Source organism: Leopardus geoffroyi, chromosome B2 (genome assembly GCF_018350155.1).
Source record: "Leopardus geoffroyi isolate Oge1 chromosome B2, O.geoffroyi_Oge1_pat1.0, whole genome shotgun sequence".
NCBI lineage: Eukaryota > Metazoa > Chordata > Mammalia > Carnivora > Felidae > Leopardus > Leopardus geoffroyi.
Genome location: NC_059332.1, coordinates 45,424,960 through 45,447,423, shown reverse-complemented (window position 1 = coordinate 45,447,423; position 22,464 = coordinate 45,424,960). Strand labels below are relative to the sequence as shown.

At 35.2% G+C, this 22,464-nt stretch overlaps 1 protein-coding gene across 1 annotated transcript in view; it reads right to left on the bottom strand.

Annotated features, from left to right (window-relative positions):
* Positions 1-22,464, bottom strand: part of LOC123608473 (CD2 associated protein) — a 136,562-nt gene that overhangs the window by 64,114 nt on the left and 49,984 nt on the right. The window contains exons 3-5 of the mRNA XM_045498474.1: positions 18,999-19,152; positions 12,150-12,250; positions 8,792-8,912 (exon numbers count right to left, since the gene is read on the bottom strand). Coding sequence (XP_045354430.1) covers positions 8,792-8,912; positions 12,150-12,250; positions 18,999-19,152 — 376 coding nt within the window. The remainder of the gene's footprint in view (positions 1-8,791; positions 8,913-12,149; positions 12,251-18,998; positions 19,153-22,464) is intronic.

The following is a 22,464-nucleotide window of genomic DNA, read 5'->3' as shown; positions in this document are numbered from 1 at the left end:
ATTGTACAGCAAAAAATAACTTATACCAGAGTAGGAGCAGTATTTAGCAGGTGGCAAAATCAGCTAATGAATGTGAGATTAAAAGAGTTAAAGATGAATCCAACTCTTTGGTTTAAATAAAAGAAAAATGGAGTTGCCATTAATTCAGATGAGGAAGACAGTATAGATCAAATTTAGGTGCAAGGAAAAGAAGAGATGATCACTTTGACCACCTTAAGTTTGAGATGCCTATTAGACATCTAAAGGGAGATTTTCATAGGCTTAAGGCAGGGAGGAGACTCACACACAGTAGAAAATACCAGAAGCTATAGTCACTGGCTTTATAGAATAAGGGGGGATATTGAAATCAAGTCCTACTTAGCAAATTAAGTGGAATGTAAAAGATTACAAAGGACATCTAACAAAAATGGTTAAGTATATTTGACAAAATGAAAAAGGAGTCATTTCATTTTATAAAAATGGAAACATAACACTTCCATAGAGAAGCAAAGCTTTTCCTGAAATTGATTATCAGAAGACACTTATCTTGAGACTTTATAAAGAAATCAGCAAGTAATAGAATAGATTATAAACTTACCACATTCCTATAAAAAATGTAATAGTGACTTTCTTATATCTTTTATTCTACAGTTCTTCAATGAAAACTGAGGACATAAAAATAAACTGCCCATGACCTGCCTACACTGTCTTGAGTCAGGATTATCTTCTTAACATTAATAGCTGGAGTTCAACTGGCCAAACCAAGAAGACCATCCCATATATTTTAGTTTATTAAAGAGAACAGCTTTACTAAATGTAAAGGGCTATAAGAAGAAACCACATAAACTAATCAAATGTGCTGGATATGGCTTTTCAATACTATAAGCAAAAAATAACATTTTGTAATGTAGAGTCAACTATAATTCTTATAACAGCTACTATAAACACAACATACATACCAAATAAGTAAAACAATAAAAAGACTGTAATAATACCAATTACAGAGTACATTACATTTCGTTAGGACATAGGAATAGTGGATCAATTCTTCTAATCATAATGCATAAGATGGAACTCTTAAATCAGAACTTAAAAGAACTATATTCTTTTATCACTAGAGGTTTCTAAAGTCCTTATAAAGCACACACTCCTTGGCATTCAAATCAATATGGAAAAACTTTCTGTCCTAAAAGTTAGAGTTTTTTAAAAAATGGAATTATAGTGTACTTCAACCACTGACTTCCCACCCCATAATCACAAAGCTCCACATTTAGAATGTGATGTTATTTTAAAGGGGTTAAGCAAGCAAGGAAGTACATTTTTAGCAGATAAAATTCTGCAAAATTACTAAAATTCAAACAAGGCTGAATAGTGCAAGAAAGTACCCAAAGTACTTATAAAGAATTATAAATACAAAATATAAAATATAATAAAAATTTAAATTGTCCATCTTTTGCTGGTGGCCCTATATGGACGTAAACTTTTGCACATATTTTAAGGGCTGAGTTTCCATGGCATCATACACATCATTTCACCATAAGCTTTAATTTGTAACAAATTTTAATGTTAAAAATAAATATCAGAAAATCCAGTTACCTATGAAACATAAGAAACAATAACACACGTAAGAAGTAATTCAGGGGATAGTGTTAAGTAACAACTGTACCACTAAATTTAAGCCAGATGCTTTCAGTATTTGTTTGTTCTCTAATGGTTTTTACACATCCTTAAAACGTAAGTCCTGACTTTAGAATACCAAGTATTCTCAAATAAGTGTAACATAAAATATCTGTTTTCTATGACTCTTCTATATCTTCCATCTCATTGATTTTCTATCTTTCAATGTAATCAACATCTGCACTGAAACAGATTTCAGCATCCCAACCCCACCGCACTCCAACTCCTAGCAATAAAAACTGCTCTGCTTAACACAACTTTATCAGGTCACTATTCAAATACAATTGACTCCACATTTTAAAAAAATTTTTTTGAATGTTTATTTATTTTTCAAAGAGACAGAGCGCGCATTAGCGGGAGAGGGGCAGAGAGAGAGGGAGACACAGAATCCAAAGCAGGCTCCAGGCTCTGAGCTGTCAGCACACAGCCCGATGTGGGGCTCGAACTTACAACTTGTGAGATCATGACCTGAGCCGAAGTCGGACGCTCAACCGCCTGATCCCACCCAGGTGTCCCACAGACTCCACATTTTTTTAAACAGGCAAATTAAAGGAAAGAATGAGGTAAAGAAGTGAAAATAAAACAGTGTGGTAAGAAAAGTACTAACATCCATTATGCTTCAAAACTTGCCGGGTACTATGCCAAGTTTTCTCTATACACATAATCTGAAAAATGAGGACATGCTTAAATGAGATACTGATTAAATAAAGGACACTAGACAGACATTGACCAAAAGACAAGTTTTTAAAGGATTCAATTATTTGTTGCTTTAATTCATACAGTTTAGAGTACAGCCTTAGAGAAATTTAGAATCTTAAAAAGTTCATTGCAAAGTTAAGGAGAAAAAATACATCCAAAGAACACTTAGAAATGGGAGGCAACCTAAAAATGGAAATTTGCACCTTTCACAAGGCTACTGGCCATCACCATTTCGTACTAAATACCCATGAAGTTAGTGTTCTTTTCATTAATTTTTTATTACGTGTACAAAGCTAAAAAGTACACTTCAACACCTTTAAAAGCCCGATGAGTCTTTGTTTTTAGTTTATTTACTTTTTGAGAGAGACAGAGAGAGAGAGAGAGAGAGAGAGAGAGAGAGAGAGAGAATCCCAAGCAGGCTTCACACTGTCAATGAAGAGCCCAATGCGAAGCTCGAACCCACAAACGGTGAGATCATGACCTGAGCCGAAATCAAGAGTTGGACGCTTAACCGACTGAGCCACTCAGGCACCCCAAAAGGCAGTGAGTATTAAATAAGGGATTCTAGGGGCGCCTGGGTGGCGCAGTCGGTTAAGCGTCCGACTTCACCCAGGTCACGATCTCGCGGTCCGTGAGTTCGAGCCCCGCGTCGGGCTCTGGGCTGATGGCTCAGAGCCTGGAGCCTGTTTCCGATTCTGTGTCTCCCTCTCTCTCTGCCCCTCCCCCATTCATGCTCTGTCTCTCTCTGTCCCAAAAATAAATAAACGTTGAAAAAAAAATTAAAAAAAAATAAATAAATAAATAAGGGATTCTAAAAAGATAATCAATGATAGTATATGTGGCGGATTGTATTCTTATTTACATTTGGCGTCTCAGCTTGTAGAAAAATTTATATATCCCTGCTCTGTTTGACTTAGACATGACCATGGCTGTCCAATACAGTATTAGTGGAAGCAATATGTGTAAGCTTTAAAAGCCATGCTCTTTTTTCCCTGCCTTTGCAAGCATTAAGCCATATGTCAAAGAGCAGACTCCATCAGTTTAAGTCCCTACCTAACTATGTCTTTAAGCTTCTATGATTTTTAGGTTGTTTTCACTGCAGCATATTCTGAAAAACATATTATGCTACAGTTTATTTAAGAAAGACGGGAATAGACAAATACATGTTTTCCTGTGTACCTGCATAAACACACACTGGGAGGATACCAAGAAAGTACAAATGCTTGCTATACAGAGCAGATGAGAAAAACCAGGTGGATGGAGACAAGTATTATAATGAACTTTTTTTTTTTTTTTTTTTTTAAAAGAACATATAGGGGAGTGTGGGTGGCTCATTCAGTGAAGCATCCAACTTCAGCTCAGGTCATTATCTCACGGTTCATGGGTTCAAGCCCCACACTGGGCTCTCTGCTGTCAGCACAAAGCCTGCTTCAGATCCTCTGTCCCCAGCCCCCTCTCTGTCCCAACCCACTTATGCATGCATACTCTCTCTCAAAAATAAAAATTTTTAAAAGAAAAAGGTTTTTATATTATAATGTACATTTTTATGTACTAATTTTTGATATTTTTTTTCTATTTTTGAGAGAGAGAGAGTGCACAGGGAGGAGCAGAGAGAAGAGGGGGACAGAGGATCCAAAGCAGGACCTGCACTGAGAGCAGAAGAGCCCAATGTGGGGCTTGAACTCACAAACCATGAGATCATGACCTGAGCTGAAGACAGACGCTCAACTGGCTGAGTCACCCAGATGCCCTTACATACTAATTTTTGAACCAAGAGAATATATCATCTAGTCATATATATATATATATATGTATATATATATATATATATATGTGTGTGTGTGTATATATATACGTATGTGTGTATATGTGAACTATGTACCACATGAACTAATATGTAAAATTTTATTCATATCATTGTATGTATACTTTCCAGAGAGTGTACAGCTTTCATGTGCTTCTCAAAAGTGAACCAAGAAACATGAAGAAAGCAATACTCTTGCCTAGAGGCAATAATCACCCTCAAATGCTGACTGATCAACCCCTGATTTTAAAAGCACAGTGCTCTATGCAAGTAGGCTAACCAACTGTAGCAGAGATTCATCTACTTTCCCTAGAAAAAACCAGTACCATTATCTTCTGTTCCGGAAAACAGATGACATCATCAACTGGAATGAGGGCTACCTGCTCCATATATAAATTATGGAGTTTTATTTATACTATTTTTCCTCAAAGGGCTGGCACTATAAAAAGGCACATAAGTGACATGAGATAAAATATAATACTCTGGAGTAAAAATTAAGCAGCTCATAAGCTATTCATTTTTTGGACCCTTCTATAGTCTCTGCCCATAAATAGCTGCCTATAAATAGCTGACAGCTTGGGGCGCCTGGGTGGCTCAGTCGGTTAAACGTCCGACTTCAGCTCAGGTCACGATCTCACGGTCTGTGAGTTCGAGCACCGCGTCGGGCTCTGAGCTGATGGCTCAGAGCCTGGAGCGTGCTTCCGATTCTGTGTCTCCCTCTCTCTCTGCCCCTCCCCCGTTCATGCTCTGTCTCTCTCTGTCTCAAAAATAAACATTAAAAAAAAAATTTTTTTTAAATAATAATAATAAAAAAAATAATAAAAAAAGAAAAAAAGAAAAAATAAATAGCTGACAGCCTGCTGGAGACGAAAGTCATAAACATGTACAATGGTCATGGGTGCCATGATAAAAGTGTGCATAGACTAGTCAAATGCACTTCAACAAGGGTGTTATGATCACTCAATGGGAAAAGAACTGCCTCTCTGTAACAGTGCCCCAATCAGTGTTAAAGGTTAATTGCTTCAAGTTTTGCACTCCTTGCTTGCTAACCTAAGTCCCTTGATTTGCAGTAGAACTAACTTACTTTGAGATTTGCAGACCACTGACCTTGAGGAGTGAAGGGACCAGAATATAAGGCCTAACTACATTCAAAAACAATTGCTGCTGCTGCCAGCAAGTCTGTTCAGGGTCATGTCCACATATGACTATACTGGCTGGGCACCTGCTTCTCCTGCAGGTTGCATCCCCGCCCCTCACTTTTTTCCATGCCTTCCCCTTTAAAACTGTCCAGCTTTGCCTGGATGGGGAAGATGGTCTTTGAGACATTAATCCACCACCATCTTCCCAGGTTGCCAACTTCCTGAAAAAGCAACCTTTTCTTTCCCACCATCACTTGTCTCCTGAGTATTAATTTTCGAGCAGTGATCAACCAAAGCAGAGTTTGAACGGATCCTCTGTCCAGTAACATCTTCAACAAATACTGCTAGGAAAATTAGATATCCACATACAAAATAATGAAGTTGGACCTTTGTCTGAAAACCATACACAAAAATTTACTCAAAATGAATAATGACCTAAACGTAAAACCAAAACCTATAAAATTCCTAGAAGAAAATACAGGGGGAAAGTTTCATAACACTGGATTTGGCAATGACTTCTTAAATATGATACCAAAAGCACAAGCAACAAAAGAAAAAATAGACTACCTACATTAAACTTAAAAACTTTTCTACAACAAAGAAAATAGTCAACAGAATGGGAGAAAATAACTGTACATCATATATCTGATAAAGAATTAATGTCCATAATAAAGAATTCCTACAACTATAAAAAATAATAATAATAACCTGATTAAAAAACAGACAAGGAACTTGAACAGATACTTCTCCAAAGATGATACACAATGGTCGACAAGCATATAAAGATACTCAACATCAGTAATCATCAAAGAAAAGCAAATCAAACTCACAATGAGATAACATCTCATACCCATTAGGATAGCTAATATCAAAAAACAGAAAGTGTTGCTAAGGATATGGACAAATTAGAACCCTTTACACTGTTGGTGGAAGTGTAAAATGGGGCAAACACTATAGAAAATTATATTTAGCACTTCTTTAAGAGATTAAAAAAAGAACTATATATAATCCAGCAATCCCACTTCTGGGTATGTATCTGAATTGAAAACAGGTCTCAAATATCTTTATGCCCATGTTTTAGCAGCATTATTCACAACTGCCAAGAGGTGGAAACAATTCACACATCCATGAATGGATGAACAGCTACACAAAATGCAGTACATACATACAACAGAATATTATTCAACAAATGAACTTTATGCTAAAAAATGATCAAAATGATAAGTTCCATGTTTTTTACAACCATTTTTCAAAAAAAAAAAAAGTCCATATAGAGGAAAACAAGGGCAAGAATGATTAGAAGGAAAAACACAGAAGTTTAGAACATAACATCTTCTAAAAAAGTTGCAGTCAGAGCTACATACTACATTTGCTTTTGTTGTTGTTGTTGTTGTTTTAAGACAGCACACAAGCAGGAGAGGGGCAGAGAGAGGAGGAGGAAGAAAATTTTAAGCAGGCTCCACCCCCAGGGCAAAGCCTGGCTCAGGGCACAACACTGGGCTCAATGTCATGACCTGAGCTGAAATCAAGAGTCAAACCTTTAATCAAATGAGCTACCCAGGTGCCCCTAAGCTGCATATTTTATTTCTAATATTTCCTGGAACATTTCTGAGAGGATGAAAACCTACAAAGTAAGTGACAAACAATATATTCTGTTTAGAACTATGTTTCACTAGTACCTCTTATACTCAGATCATTTTACTCCAGACTAAAATGCACTAAAATTTGAGTTCATATCTTGTCTCATCACCCAGAGGCCTGGACCTTAAGCTTCTGGACTGCAGAGGGGCTTCTGTGCCCTCACAAAACCAAACTAGCACTTAGCACACAAGAAGCTTAAGAAACATTCACTGATTAAACTGGCCTCTACCGCTTCCTAAGGTCATATATTTTATTCTAAAAGTAAGATTAGAGTTAAAACTACTACTGATTTTTTTAAAAAATTTTTAATGTTTATTTTTGAGAAAGAGAGAGAGATAAGAGTACAAGAGGGGAAGTTGCAAAGAGAGAGAGACACAGAATCCAAAGCAGGCTCCAGGCTCTGAGCTGTCAGCACAGAGCCCAACATGGGGCTTGAACTCACGGACTGTGAGATCATGAACTGAGCCGAAGTCAGATGTCTAACTGATGGAGGCACCCAGGCGCTCCTATTAAAACTGAGCAGAAATAAAAGTTCTTTAGAGAAGAATGTCAAGTAATAAACAAAGATGGGATGGTGGAGTTAGAAAATCATCATTTTGCAACTATCGAAGTAATAACTAATTCAGGCAAAATTTATCCATGGATGCTTAAACTGTTGGGAGAAGTTTGATGAGGAAACAGGATATTTACAAAGTCTCCAAGTATCTCCCCACAAGACACTTACCAATTATAAAGGAAAAAAAAGTACATTTACTGGCAACACAACTTGAACCAAGGAATCAAATTTCACATCACCAAAAATAAAGCACACAGACATCATGTGCCTTCTGATACAATGCAATGAGATAGCATCATTTTGTAATTCTGTCAATAAAATACACCCTAAAACTAATGATGAGGAATCCGGAGAAAAGCCCAAACTGGGATCTACTATATAAAATATCCAGCTTAAACTCTTCAAAATCGTCAAGAAAAAAGTAGAGAAAAGCTGGGAAACAATTCTCAAGAAAGAAACTTGAGAAACAAATTCCCTCCATGCTTTTCCAGAAATAGGAGAAAAAAATAGTTATATAAAGCATTACTAGAACAATTAAATCTGTATATGAACTATGGATTAAATGATATTGTCAAATTGAATACTGTCAATATTTAATGTCTTAATTTTGATAAGTATATTAAACCTCACTACATATACTGTTCCATACAGAAAAAGAGCTACTTATCCCTGCATTACGACTTATGAATTTAATTTCTCTTAAAAAAAAAAAAAAAAAAAAAAGAACTAATTCCACAGCAATTCTTAAAAATAAAAATAATAAAAATAATTTAAATTTAGCTTGGGATAAAATGCTCTTGATCATAGTTTTACATGGTGAGCAAATTTAAGAGAAATTTGCAGGTGAGTCTATAAATGATGGCAATCACAAAATAATTAAATGACATTCTGGCTGCACAAAAAAATGTAATTATCTCAATATGGAAAAACACAAAAGCAAGTTTTTTTTCAATTCCTAAAATCTCTGAAGTAGACAAGCCATTTGCAAACTCAAATCAAAACACTATATCAGTACATCTTAAGTGGGAAATAATCAGAAAACATAAGGACTATCAATTCATAATCAGGGTACTAAACATTTAGTTTGGGTTGAAACAAACATCAGAGAAGGAAAAATATTAAAGTATTTGCCTAGGAATTTAGTTCATTTTAAGTCCCTGTCATAAGCTGCTTCATAAAAGTAGAAAACCTGAAGCTCAGAGTTCAACACAAGAACAGAGTTTCAAATAATACAGAATAAACACTAGATCATATATAATTTTATTTAAATCTATTCAAAATTTTTAAACAATCTACCTGAATCCTCCTGGGCTTCATGAGTTTCACCATCATCTGTTACCTCTAATTCTTTCACAAAATTTGAGGGAAACAGTCCCAACTTGTTGTTCAGGGTTCCACTCCACCATCCTTCTTCTACCTGAAAGAGTTCACAACTCAAAAATGATAAAAATTTCCCACTATGGGAAAATTAAGCTACATAAGTGAGCACAAAGTTAATGATGCAAAATAATCCCTTTAAATCTGTTAAGGAAATACAATGGGGAAAATATATTTTTAGTAAATTAAATCTAAATGGATTAGATTGATCATATATAGGATTAGTCATATCGATAGTATTTTACAACATTTACAACGAGAATTTGTAATCAAGTGCAATGTATGACATAAATAATTGTTATGAAAATATCAGATAACCAAGAATAAGGTATTAATAGCAGGAAGTAGATAGCTCTTTCCTGGAATGTCACTTCTTTTAAACCCAACTAAGTCTCAATTTGTAATCATTTCAATATTTATAGTCTATTTCATATATTATTTAAGTACATGAAGATTTTTTATTTGGAAAAAGCTTGATGAATATAATTTCCCTTTTAAGTGACTCTTAACCCAAGTAAGAAAAAGAATCACTTATTTTTAAAATCCAGATACTAGGCTCTTCAAAACATTCCCCCCCACCTCAACCAGAAATATCTTCCGGAACCAAACTCTTTAGAAAAATATTTACATTCACTAATCACAAGGTTACTCAGTTTCATGAAGTTATTTAATAATATTTAATAACTGCTTTAAGATGTAGAACTTCTAAAAAAAATTTAAGAGTAAACTATTCATTCTAAAAATTCACTTAACAGCAGTACCTGAAATATCATAGGTAGAAAAGGCTCTTTATTCTGTTTAAAATATGTTTTAAGTGTTTTTCACCTCAGAATTACAAAGCAAACTTTAATAAGGTATTCATCCAGCAGGCACTCACTAGATATAACACCTTGGTGTTAACTATTAGGGAAAGACTGGTATTTGCATATGAGAAATCTCTGCCCTTGAGTGAAATAACCTAAAGAAAACAAACACTAAGCAGGTAGTTACAATACAATGCGTGCTGTAACAAAGCTATGAACAAAATGCTGAAAAAGCACAAGAGAAAGGCTCAAAATATTTTTTAAAAGGCTCCCCTAAAATGAAATGACAAAAGAGCTAGACATTAAAGGCTGAGTAAGAGTTTTCTAGGTACAAAGCAAATGAAAAATACAGTGACATAAAAATAAAGGACTTATTTCTAGACTATATACAGCTGAGATACAAGATGGCTAGAACACAAGCTGTCTGAGGAAGAAATGGAGGGCGGTTAAGAGTGAAGAGTTCAGAATTTTTTTTAGCAGATTTAAAGAGACTCCAAAGTTTTGAGAGTTCTTCAAACCATGGTGATGGAGATATGTAGACCAAATGGCAACTAAGAGAGAAGCAACAGAAAACGTATTATCTACACCTGCAATCACAAATTGGCAGCAAGGGAGTAGTTAGGGTAAATAACCTTATAATTCCCATAAATTAAGGAATTCTCAAAAGGCAGGATAGCACAGCAATGAAGAATAGTAAGATTCTGCTCTGCTGCATGCCGTGTGTATGGGCATGGGCAAAAATAGCTGAAACAAGATCTCCTAGCCTGCATGCTCATCAACAAGGTAATCGGGACACCCCTCCACCAAGAAGTGGTGGTCTTTGTCCCCACCGCCTTCACCTTGCTGACTTCTGACATGTTTGTAGCCAAAAGAATAGGGTGAAAGTGACACTACCACTTCCAAGGTCTGATTATAAAAGGTCTCTAAAGGAAGTAACATAGTAACAAAATTAGGTTAAGAAAGATCATTAAAACAAGTAACAGCACTTTTAATTTACACACTGTATTTACTGCCATAGAATTTGTATGTATGAATAAAAATCAAAACATGTAGGCATTCTAAAATGTTTATTTTTATTCTTAGCTACTTTGATTACATCAATCTTTAGCTTAAAATTCAACATGTTCACTGAAATACTTACACTCAGAGCCCTGAAATGCCATGCAATAAGTCCAAGTATCCTAAGGCCCCAATACAGTGAGAAAGCCAAGCCAAATGGAGAAGCTACATAATGGCTCTCCAGAGACAGTCTTCAAGTCTTCTAGGTACCAATCACATTAGTAAAGGAGCCTTCCTAACATTCTACCAGCACCTAAACTCTGAGTCTTTCGACTTGAAGCCCCACACATCATGGAACACAGACAAGCCATCCCAGCTGTGCCCTATCTGAATTCTTGACTCACATAATATCCATGACCTAATAAAACAGTTGTTCTTTGCTACAAACTTCGGGATAGCATGATATGCATCAACAGTAACTAGAACAGTTAATCACTTATCTTCTATGACTCAAACTCTTCATTTATAAAGTAGAAATAAAAATTCCTGTCTCCTCAGGCTGTTAAGAAATTTAAAGAAAATAATAAATGTGAAACACTTAGCATAATGCTTCAGACACATAGGTTCAATAAAAATTATTATTGCCACCTGATAGAAATAAAACAGAATTGTCTTTTGTATAAATACATTGGAATTTAATATAAACATTAAGGGATAAATTACATGATGTTATGATATAAAATCAATCCTTATACATGATATACATGACTATACATGATATCAAAAGATACACTTTGAAAATGGGATCTTCAGCTGCCAAATAAAACTTTTAATATTCCTTTAATATTCCTTTAATTCCTTTAATATCCCTTGGTTAACATCTGAATATGATAATTCAAATAAGGCAGACCTTTTAAAGAGATTCTACTTTTGTATCCCTCTGCTATGCAGAAGGTAAAATTGATTCTATTTTATTGCTTTGTGCCTAAAGTGAATTCAGAATCAAAGAAAATGTTTATTTTTATTCTCAGCTACTTACATTACATTAATCTTTAGCTTAAAAATTTTTTATTCCTGAAGTCAATACATACAAATACAGTAAGTACACAAGACCAGGTGTAGTAAGAATGAATAAAGCTTGGTTGATGGGGGGTGGGAGGGAGGGGAGGGTGGGTGATGGGTATTGAGGAGGGCACCTTTTGGGATGAGCACTGGGTGTTGTATGGAAACCAATTTGACAATAAATTTCATATATTGAAAAAAAAAAAAAATGAATAAAGCTTTATTCCAAAGGATAAGACAACCTTACATAAGTCATTAAAGAACCATTTTAAAACATGTTAAAATGTGTATAAAAAGCAATGAAACGCGTAAAAAAGTTCTAATGAAAACTTAATATTCTTACAAGTCAGTTTTCTAATACCTAGAGCATCAATTACAATTGCTGGTTCGTCTCTAACATAGGTTTTCCTTACCTCTTCATTAATATCAATAATATCTCCCACTTTCAGCTCCAGTTCATCCTCATTTTGTGGAAGGTACTCAAAGAGAACTTTACATTGACGCTTCTTGGTCTCTAAAGGAAGTAAATTAGTAACAAAATTAGGTTGAGAAAGATCATTAAAACAAATAACAGCACTTTTATTTACACAGTCTATTTACTGCCATATGTATGTATGAGTTTGTATATGTATGAATAAAAATCAAAACATGTAAGCATTCTAAGCAGCTAACCACAATCAGTTCTGGCTGGCTTTTCACCTTGCCCCCACACTACAACCTACTCATGCCAAAATAAATTCAAACCAACTACAAATAAGGTAACAAGGCTCCTAACCATGAAATCTATTTATACATGTGATCCCCAACTAGACAAAAGTAAAACAGCCAATGCCAATTGTGAGACTAAAAACACATACAATAAAAGACACTGTCGGCAAAACAAATTTTATCATAGCTAAGCTATCCTCCAAGACAGTAATTTTCAGACGACTTCCTGATCGAAGTCTAGGAATACTCAAAATGCGCTAATTTAAAAGTGTCTGTGTTAAAAAGACACAAAATGAATAAATCCAAAATGTATCTTATCTTCTTTAACAGCTCTACTTTCCAACAGATAAAAATCAAATTCACATAGGTAAAGATAACAGTAATTTTACTTTAACTTTTCAAACGAACTTCATTTATTTAGACAAATAATGTTAACTTATAACCATGCAGTTTGAGGTTCTCAACTTCTTTCAAACTCTAAGAATTGAGAACTCAGACTCACTCCCATCTTTAAAATTTAATCATTAAAGTACCTATGGATAGATGACCAGGTATCACCGATAAAAGGATTACTTCCTGCTGTTCAAATCCTCTATGTTCCTCAGACCAGCAGCAACAGTATCACTTCAAAACTTTTAGAAATGCAGGCTCCACCTCGGACCTACCTGTTCTGGACTGAATTGTGTCCTTGACTGTACTGGGAGGCAGGACCTTTAGGGAGGTAATTACAGTCAACTAACATAAAAATGGAGCCCTAATCCCCACACACACTTAATTGTGCATGTGTGCACGTGCGCACACATATACAGGAGGCTGTGTGAGGATGCGGGGTCGGGGCGAAAAAGCAAGACCTGCAAGTCTGGAAAAGAGGCCTCACCAGAATCCAACTCTGACAGCACCTTGATTTTAGACTTCTAGCCTCTGGAACTGCAAGAAAATAATATTGCTTCTGTTGTTTAAGCCATCTAGTTGGGGATATTTTGTTATGACAGCCCCAGCAGGCTGAATCAGAAACTGTACTTTAAGATCTCCTAGGTGATTCTCAATCTTGCACTCAATGATCTAATTATACTGATTTCTAATTGCTTGAAAATGACAAGCCCTATTCCTTTTGAGACTTAAATACACTGCTTCTTTTAAAAAAATTAATGTCGGGGCGCCTGGGTGGCGCAGTCGGTTGAGCGTCCGACTTCAGCCAGGTCACGATCTCGCGGTCCGTGAGTTCGAGCCCCGCGTCGGGCTCTGGGCTGATGGCTCAGAGCCTGGAGCCTGTTTCCGATTCTGTGTCTCCCTCTCTCTCTGCCCCTCCCCCATTCATGCTCTGTCTCTCTCTGTCCCCAAAAAAATAAACGTTGAAAAAAAATTAATGTCTATTTATTTGGGGGCGGGGGGTGGGGGATGAGGGGCAGAGAGAGAGGGAAACAGAATCCAAAGCAGGCTCCAGGCTCTGAACTGTCAGCACAGATCCCAACATAGGGCTGAAACCCACGAAACAAGAGATCATGACCTGGGCCAAAGTCAGACATTTAACCGACTGAGCCACCCATGCATCCCTAAATATACGGTTTCTTTTGCCAAGGACACTTCACTTTCATCCACAAAGTCCACCTTTCGCTGTCTTCAACTCATCTTCAGGTCTCAACTTAGAAAAAACTTCTTCCAAAACAGCTTTCTGGATTAGGTACTCTTCCCTTGTGCTTATAAACCTAACACCGTTTACTTCTACAACCTACCTGTTACTAACAAATCTGTTTCCTTTTCAATCTATCATAATGATTTATTTTCTTGTGTGTACTCCCTGTAGTCTGTAGGCCAAAGATAAATGGGCACTGAGTTTGTTAAATGCTCTCTCCCCAGCACCCAGCATAGTGCTTATGCTAGGCCCATTATTTACATACACACACACACACACACACATATATGAACAATTATCTAGGCCTAACCATACGGCATCAATGCCAAGAAATATGCCAAGGGTATCAACATTCCATCAGCCCTTTACCGCCAACAATCCTAAGATTTTTTCTTAATAATTTAAATGCACACTTAAAGAACTAACAGAATTTAGGAAACAGGAAGCAATTAGTAATAAAATATAAATACATAATGAGATGGCAAATATTTAGTGCAAGCTACAAATATCCCCAAAATTAATAAAGGATAGGTTTGGAGTGGAGCAAATGTGGAAGAATTCAAAGAAGAAATGGTAACAGAGTTACACAATTAAACATGAACACAATACAATAAGGTGGAAAAGATGTAGCAGACGTTCTAGACAAAAGTTTTCCCAATGAGTTGATAATACAAGGAATACAAGGATTCTAAGGAGATAGTTGTTGCCGACAAGAGACTCCTGAGAAGTAGTCTAAATAGATACAACTTAACTACATCAAATCATGTCAAAACAAGTCCAAATAAACTTTTTTATATAGTTAAAAAAAAAAAAAAAAAAAAAAAAGATGCCATGGTCTAAAAGAAGTAACACTAGAACTCAGAAGACTTGGGTTCCAGTATAGCTGTCATTACCTTGTTATTTGACCTAAGTTCTCTGGGAATCAATGTCCTGAACTACGAAGTAAAAGAGCTGGACTAGATTAACTATGACAGTTACTTGAGCTCTGACATTTATGAATCTATGAAATTGTTCATCAAGACAAAAAATAAATCCAACTGAACCTCCAAAACAATAAAAGAAGCATATTGCATGCAATCAACACCACGAAAGAGGTGCAAAACAGACATGACAATCAAGCAGCAGGATTTAGAGTCTCCAAATAAGAAACAGTTATACCTCAGTAACTGTTTCTCCTACTTCATTAAGGAATTAATAATATCTGATTTTAAAACTGTTTTACAATAGAAGGAACCAAAACAAAAAACAACAACAAAAAAAACACTGACCATACTTTTATAAGTAACCTAGAGTTTATAGTAAAATTTTTCAAATGTCACTTTCATCACATCTCAGAGTTCATTTTTAAGTAGTAATTTAATAGTGGTTTTTATACATACCATAAGAAAACTTCTCATCTCTTATACTATAGATAAATATAGTCCATAAATACTTCTGGAAGTTAAAGTGAGCTTGAGAAAATGAGTCCATAAATGTGTTCTCTGTCATTAGCACTTCATAGATGAAGGGAAAATGATCTACATTCCTGAAAAGAAATTCTCTTCTGCTCAGGGTCCACTTCAAAGAAAATCCTTTCTATCATTTTGGTGATCTTAGGCCTTTAAAAAAAACGTAGCTTGCTTCTTTTTAATGAGTATTAGTATTTTTTAAATTATTTAAAGTGGATAGAGTATTAATTAGCCCCCCTGCTCCCAAGCAAATCAATTAACTTTGAGGATCCTAGTTATATCTTAACCAGAAACTCTGAGTTTGTGGCACACCTGGGTGGCTCAGTCAGTTGAGCATCCGACCTGACTTCAGCTCAGGTCATGATCTCACTGTTCGTGAGTTCAAGCCCCGCACTGGGGCACAGCTTGGAACTTGGAGCCTGCTTTGAATTCTGTCTCCCTTTGTCTCTGCCCCTCCCCCACTCACACTCTGTCTCTCTCTCTCTCTCTCTCAAAAATAAACAAACATTGGGGCGCCTGGGTGGCTCGGTTGGTTAAGCGGCTGACTTAGGCTCAGGTCATGATCTCGCGGTCTGTGAGTTCGAGCCCCGCGTCGGGCTCTATGCTGACTGCTCAGAGCCTGGAGCCTGTTTCCGATTCTGTGTCTCCCTCTCTCTCTGCCCCTCCCCCGTTCATGCTCTGTTTCTCTCTGTCCCAAAAATAAATAAACGTTGAAAAAAAAAATTTTTTTTTTTTAAATTAATTTAACATCAAACTTAAGAATATAAAATATTCATAGTACAATTATTCTTTCAACCTTTCTAGAAGATTTCAAAAGAAAACAGAAAGTTAGAACACGCTATCCTATTTATCTGATAAGATGCAGCTGGAGAGGAGTCAGATGAGCCTTTTTCCCCTTTTGAGTCAGAATATTTTAATATCAAAGAGAAGAGCCTGAGCTAACATGCTCATATTTTTTTTAATGTATGCTGTAAAAATGTATAGACAATGACCATATCTTGATGGTATTCAGAATTTTCATTATTTTCTTTAGCACTGACTCAGAATCAGGAGGCAAACTATTTGCTAGCAACTATTTTCTAGTAATGAAACACTAATGTTTGGCATTCTGGTCAACTAATTTTTCATGCAGCAAGATCATTTCTGTAGTTATCAATCTCAATGTATCTTTTACATTCAAAGTAATTATTAACTAGATAAAAAAATCACTTTTGCAGCACTAATAATGAATACAAAGTTACAAGCAATGATGTCTTCCCTCACGTATAGCAAGAGTAGATTCACATATGGCATCAATTTTTTTTCCAAATGCAAAGTGAAATATCTACTCAATCTTTAACTGAACAGAATACAGAGTTGTGATGCTGAAAGATGGCAATTATTTATTTGCTAAGTAATATTACTCTACAATCATTATCTCTGTGCCTGATTTTACAAGGGCTTCAGCAGCAATGGGACTAGTATGTGTTTTTGCTATAAGATGTGTAAACTTGTTCTCTTCTGTAACTTTAGCAACTTAGAATAATTGTCCTGGAAAACATTGTTCTGTGCTCACTGTAGAAAAACCTGTTTGTTTCACCACAGTTATTATGGTTAACTTATACACAACAGCAAAAGTTTCAATGGCTTTATGACTAGACTTCATTAAAAAACTGACACTTTTTTGGCTTTGGAAACTACAGAAAAATAGCTAACAACTCCAGCTTCCAGATACTTAACCCCACAGGATGTATCCGAAATTCTCCTTTTTAGTTGCTTATACATTTAATACACATGCAGATTTCACTTGCCTTGGCACACAGAGATTAAAATTGAACATTCACACTGCAGTGATTATTATCAACCTTTACAATGGTTTTGTGGGGTTTTTAAAATTATTAATAATATTGGTTAGTAGTATCCACTACTATTTAACATTACAATAAACCACCTTTTGAGTAACTGGTCTATTTTGTGAATTAAGGATAAGATACAAACAGTAACCAAAAAAAATTAGATTTAAAAAAAAAAAAAAAAAAAAAAACATTAGCTTGCTTTTCCTGGAAAAGCAATCAAAGCAAAAGCAACCTGCATCCTGTTTTACATGTTAGCACCAAATGACCAATTTAGTCCTTGTAGCACATGCACTTAAAAACAAGTTATGGAGCATCCTTAGGAAAAAGTCTAAGTCTCCTGGCACCAGCTACATAACAGGTTTTCTTTTACAAGAAAAATAATTATGACCAGTGTTCTTGAGGAAAGTAAAATGTAGTGTGTCTTTTCCTACTAGGAGACCAAATGAATAAAATGATCATAACCTTGAAGCCCTTGGTCTAGCCTCTACTTAAGAAAACTGTCCTTTCTTTTAGCTCAGCAAAGCTAAAAGTGGTAAATTGATTTTACAATCGAGGTCATAAGTAACTCTTCCATGGGCCTAAAAATTCTCCTGTGCACAGAAATTCTATATACAGTTTCACCTGTAGGATATGAACACACTCTCTGTAATTTGTCCCCATGTCTCTAAAGAAACAGAGTCTGAACATCCAGGACAATTAGAAGTACTGAACCTGTCCACCTTCAGGCAGTAGGCTGAAAGCAGTACAGGCAGTACCTAAATACTGGTTGCACACATTTGGTGGGAAACAAAAACACACAGCATTCTTCTGTCCTAGAAGAATTCTTCTGTCCTTGTCTTCTGTCAAGAAATCTTTTTCATTTTTATGAAAATGTGTTTTCATTTTATGAAAATAATCTATTCAATCTCTCAAGGGGCTTCAGATCGTACTATGTTAAAATACTATCTGCTCCCATAATGTTGTATTTTGTACACATTTAATGTTGAATACTTTTTTTAATGAGTCTTTCCCAATACTGTAAGCATTCTGAAAACAGCAATACAATCTATGTTATTTACCACTTTCTCACCAGAAGCAAAATAAAATTCAAGAGTTTAAATGATCTAAGGTCACAGGATGGACTCAAACTCATGTCTGATTTCAAATGGGGTGCTCTCCCTCTATACTAAAATGTTCTAACATATTTATAGAATACCAAATTTTTAAAGGGCGCTCTGCTGGGCCAATGACCTTGGAAAACTGAGTATATGTTCAGATGTCTGACCACTGGAGAAAACATACTATCAAAATTCTTGCATCTACACTGCTTAAAATGAACAAACATTAAACATCCCATTAAATAAATGGTATTAATATAAATTTAAGGCAAAGCATTAACTATTCAACAGTCTGTAAGGCTAATAAGAAAACAAAGCCTAATATTTTAATTTATAATTCCTATTAATAGTCGTCAGCAGTTCATGCTCAATTATCTTATGAAAAATGACTATAGGGCCAGTAACTTAAATGTGAATATGTACGAAGTTTCTGCAGTCGGCCACAAAAGGTTAAGCTAATTTTTCTTTTCATAACTTCTAAACAGTTATAAAACATCCTTTATTTTGAATTATTTAAACAGGAAAGAAATTATTTACATACTCTTCTTAATGTTTTTGGTCTGTGGATGTGGCTGAATTCCTCCAGCTGGAAGTCCGTATGTACTTATCCGTTGTACAAGACTTGCTACATTCCCATGTCTTTCCCGTTTAATGGGCAAATTGTCATCCTTGGATTCTGGCTCTCTCTTAATTTCCTATAACAGGGGAAGAGTAAACAGGCAAATTAAGTTGTATTTTATCAAATTAAATCCTCAAATGTAAAATACCCAAAAAAACCAGGTATGGTGGTTATTATACAAAACATGATAGCAACAGTCTTCAACATTTTTCTCTCCCCCACATCTCTAAAAAACGCAACACACTTTGGTAACAGTGACTCATTATGAGTTTAAGTCTTCTCAGAACTAGAGAAAGAGGTAAAGAAAGGCTAAGATACCACCTCCACCCCAAGATACAAAGAAACTCTGAGATACATAAACAAACAATAAAAAAAACAATAATTTCTAAGTCAGGTTGGGCAAACTTTTTCTAGAAGAGGCCAGATAGTAAAATATTTTAGGATTTATGAGCCATATAATTTGCTGGAAAAATGAACTGTGCCATTTGTAGTGGAAAAACAGTTATATACTTACATGAATAAGCATAGCTATGCTCCAACAAAATTTTATTTATAGACACTAAAATTTCAATTTCATATAATTTTCATATGATGTTAAATATTGTTCATCTGATTTCTTCCAACTATTTATGAATTCTTAACTAGCATTCTCAGCTCATGGGCATTATAAAAACAGGCAGTTAGATGTGGCCTGTGGGCTGTAGTTTGATGAACCCTGCTCTAAGTCATAGGTATAACAGAAGATATGCAAGCAGATTATATATACTGAAAAAATATATTTTGTATTTTTCTGAAAAACAAAACCAAATTCTATAAAATTTTACACTCAGTAGAGTTACTTTCCTGTTTTTCCTACGAAAATGGAAAATCTTAAGAAATGCAGGTCCATCAAGAATGGCAAATATTTTCATGGTTCTGAAACATTCAGATCAAACCAAGCTCTCAAATTATGGAACCATTCCTCACTTAACATTACAATTTTTAATCTCCCCATCAAATACTATAACGAAGAGCATACCACACTCATTATGCACACTGTCTTTTTGTTGGCCAGTTTTGCATTGATATTACCTATTTTCTAAGAGATTTTTCTCATTTGTAGGACGAAATTAAAAGGTTTTCTGAATTTGTCAATACTTGATACTCTTCTTAAGTGAGGACACTTTTTCACTGGATTTCCTGGAATCGTTTTCAAAATCAGGAAAGTAAGTGAAGCTGGTGGAAAATAGATGCTACTATGTTAACATGTGTTTTATTTACTGGCTGATTAGGTAAAAGGAAGTAAAGGGCAGAAGAAGGAAGAAACACTGGAAACTTTACTAACACTTCATAGGTGGTCAGAAAAATTTGTAGTCTGATGAACCCTGCTCTACATCATAGTTCTAACAGAAAATATGCAAAGTATGAAATTAAAAGAAGACATACAAAAGGGAAGTCGTGCCACATTCAGTAATTAAAAACCCAATTATCATAAGGTTATCAATTCTCCCTAAAATTGATGTAATAATGTAATGCAATAAAATAGGCCAACAAAAATAATAAATAAATAAGAATGCAACTACACTGATTTATTTGCTTCACAGATAAAGAATAAGAAGTAGCAAATTAAATGGAGATAAGAAACATAAACAAATGGGAGATAAGAAATATAAGCAAATGAGAAGGAGCTAAAAAGGTTGGAAAGGATATAGTTATTCTTCATCTATTAAAATAATCAGATATTTAACTCTGACTGCACTAACCAAAAACAACTTAAAAGATGATCAACAAAATTCACAAACCACTTCTTCATGCTGTATCTTTATTAATAATTTGGTTATCTAATCATTGCCAGTGCATGATCATAATCTGAAAAAAGTAAGCAATTAACTTCTATATCACAGAATTAAGTAAAAGTCACAAAAAATGACACAAATTAAAGGGCAAAAACTTATTCTTATTTCTCAAATGAAAGAGGTTACCCTAAGCAGAGTGAGTTCTGCTTATGCTAATTAAAATTTAAGGAATACACAATATTTTTAATTTGACATTCAGAATTTCCAAAAGTGTTATATAGAACTAGTACCTCCAACTCTATGAAACATAAATCAGAAGATACAGAAAAGTGATTTTTACTAAAGATTTAAGAATATAAGCAGGATTAAATATTTACCATATGCCCACTGTTTTAGCTTTGACTGCATCAACATTAGACCCGCACTTGAAAAATGAGATTTCCAACCTAATAAAAATGGTTTGCCCCATTCCTATAGTATTTATTGTTTTTAGAATATAAATGATAGTGTATAAGGAATAATCCAGAAGGAACTACATCAAATCATTAGATTTTCATTTTTCTTATGACCAAATTAAGTTGTATAGTAACAAAAAACCTTTAAGTCCAAACTGAAAGGACCAACAGGAGAAAATCTCCTTAATATGAAATCAGTATGTACCTTCTGAGTGCCATCATATCAAAATCATGAAGGAAAACAACAATAACAGATATAACAGGACTATTTTGAAAGTTTCTAAGTCTATTCTCTCTCCCAAATATGCTCTTCTCCACATAATTATTGTCTCTCCAACCTGGACAAAGGGCCTTCCTATTGCCAACTATCCCTCCCCCATTTGGAAAAGGCAAAAGTAGGAAAAGAGAGGAAAAGTTACATACATCCATTTTCAGTGGCTACTCCTTTTCTTTCCTACTCCTTTCTTTTCTCCATCAGAAGAATGTTAATGACAGCCAAGTGAAGCAGAGTGGGAAAAACACTAAATAAATATCTCAGACATACCACACTGAAATGGACTGAAAATACCCCAACAATTTATAATAGTCACATTTTTCACACTAGTTACATGGATTTAAATATGTTATTTGTGCTTTCAGTCCTAGGTTGAAGGGATTTTAGGATAAGAACTGCCAATAATGAGGGCTATAGTATCTATGACTCAAAAGACATCAGGCCTACTGAAGGAAGATCCTTCTCCCAAAGCTGCTAGACTCCTTGAGGCCACAGATGACATTATCAAGTAGACAATAAGTGCTGATCCAAATAGCCAGGTCAGGAGATATCCCAGAAACCCAGGTTCTGGCACTCAAACTTTCCTGATTTAAATTATTTCTACAACTTGAGGGGCGCCTGTGTGGCTCAGTCAGTTAAGCATCTGATTTCAGCTTGGGTCATGATCTCACAGTTCATGAATTCAAGCCCTGAATCAGGCTCTGTGCTGACACTCAGAGCCTGGAGCCTGCTTTGGATTCTGGTCTCCCCCTCTCTCTGCCCCTCCCTAGCTTGTACTCTGTCTCTCTCTCAAAAATAAACATTAAAAATAATTTTTTTAAATAAATTATTTCTAACGATTTGAAATACCGTAGCAGGAACAAAATTTATTATTTCTCCTTAAG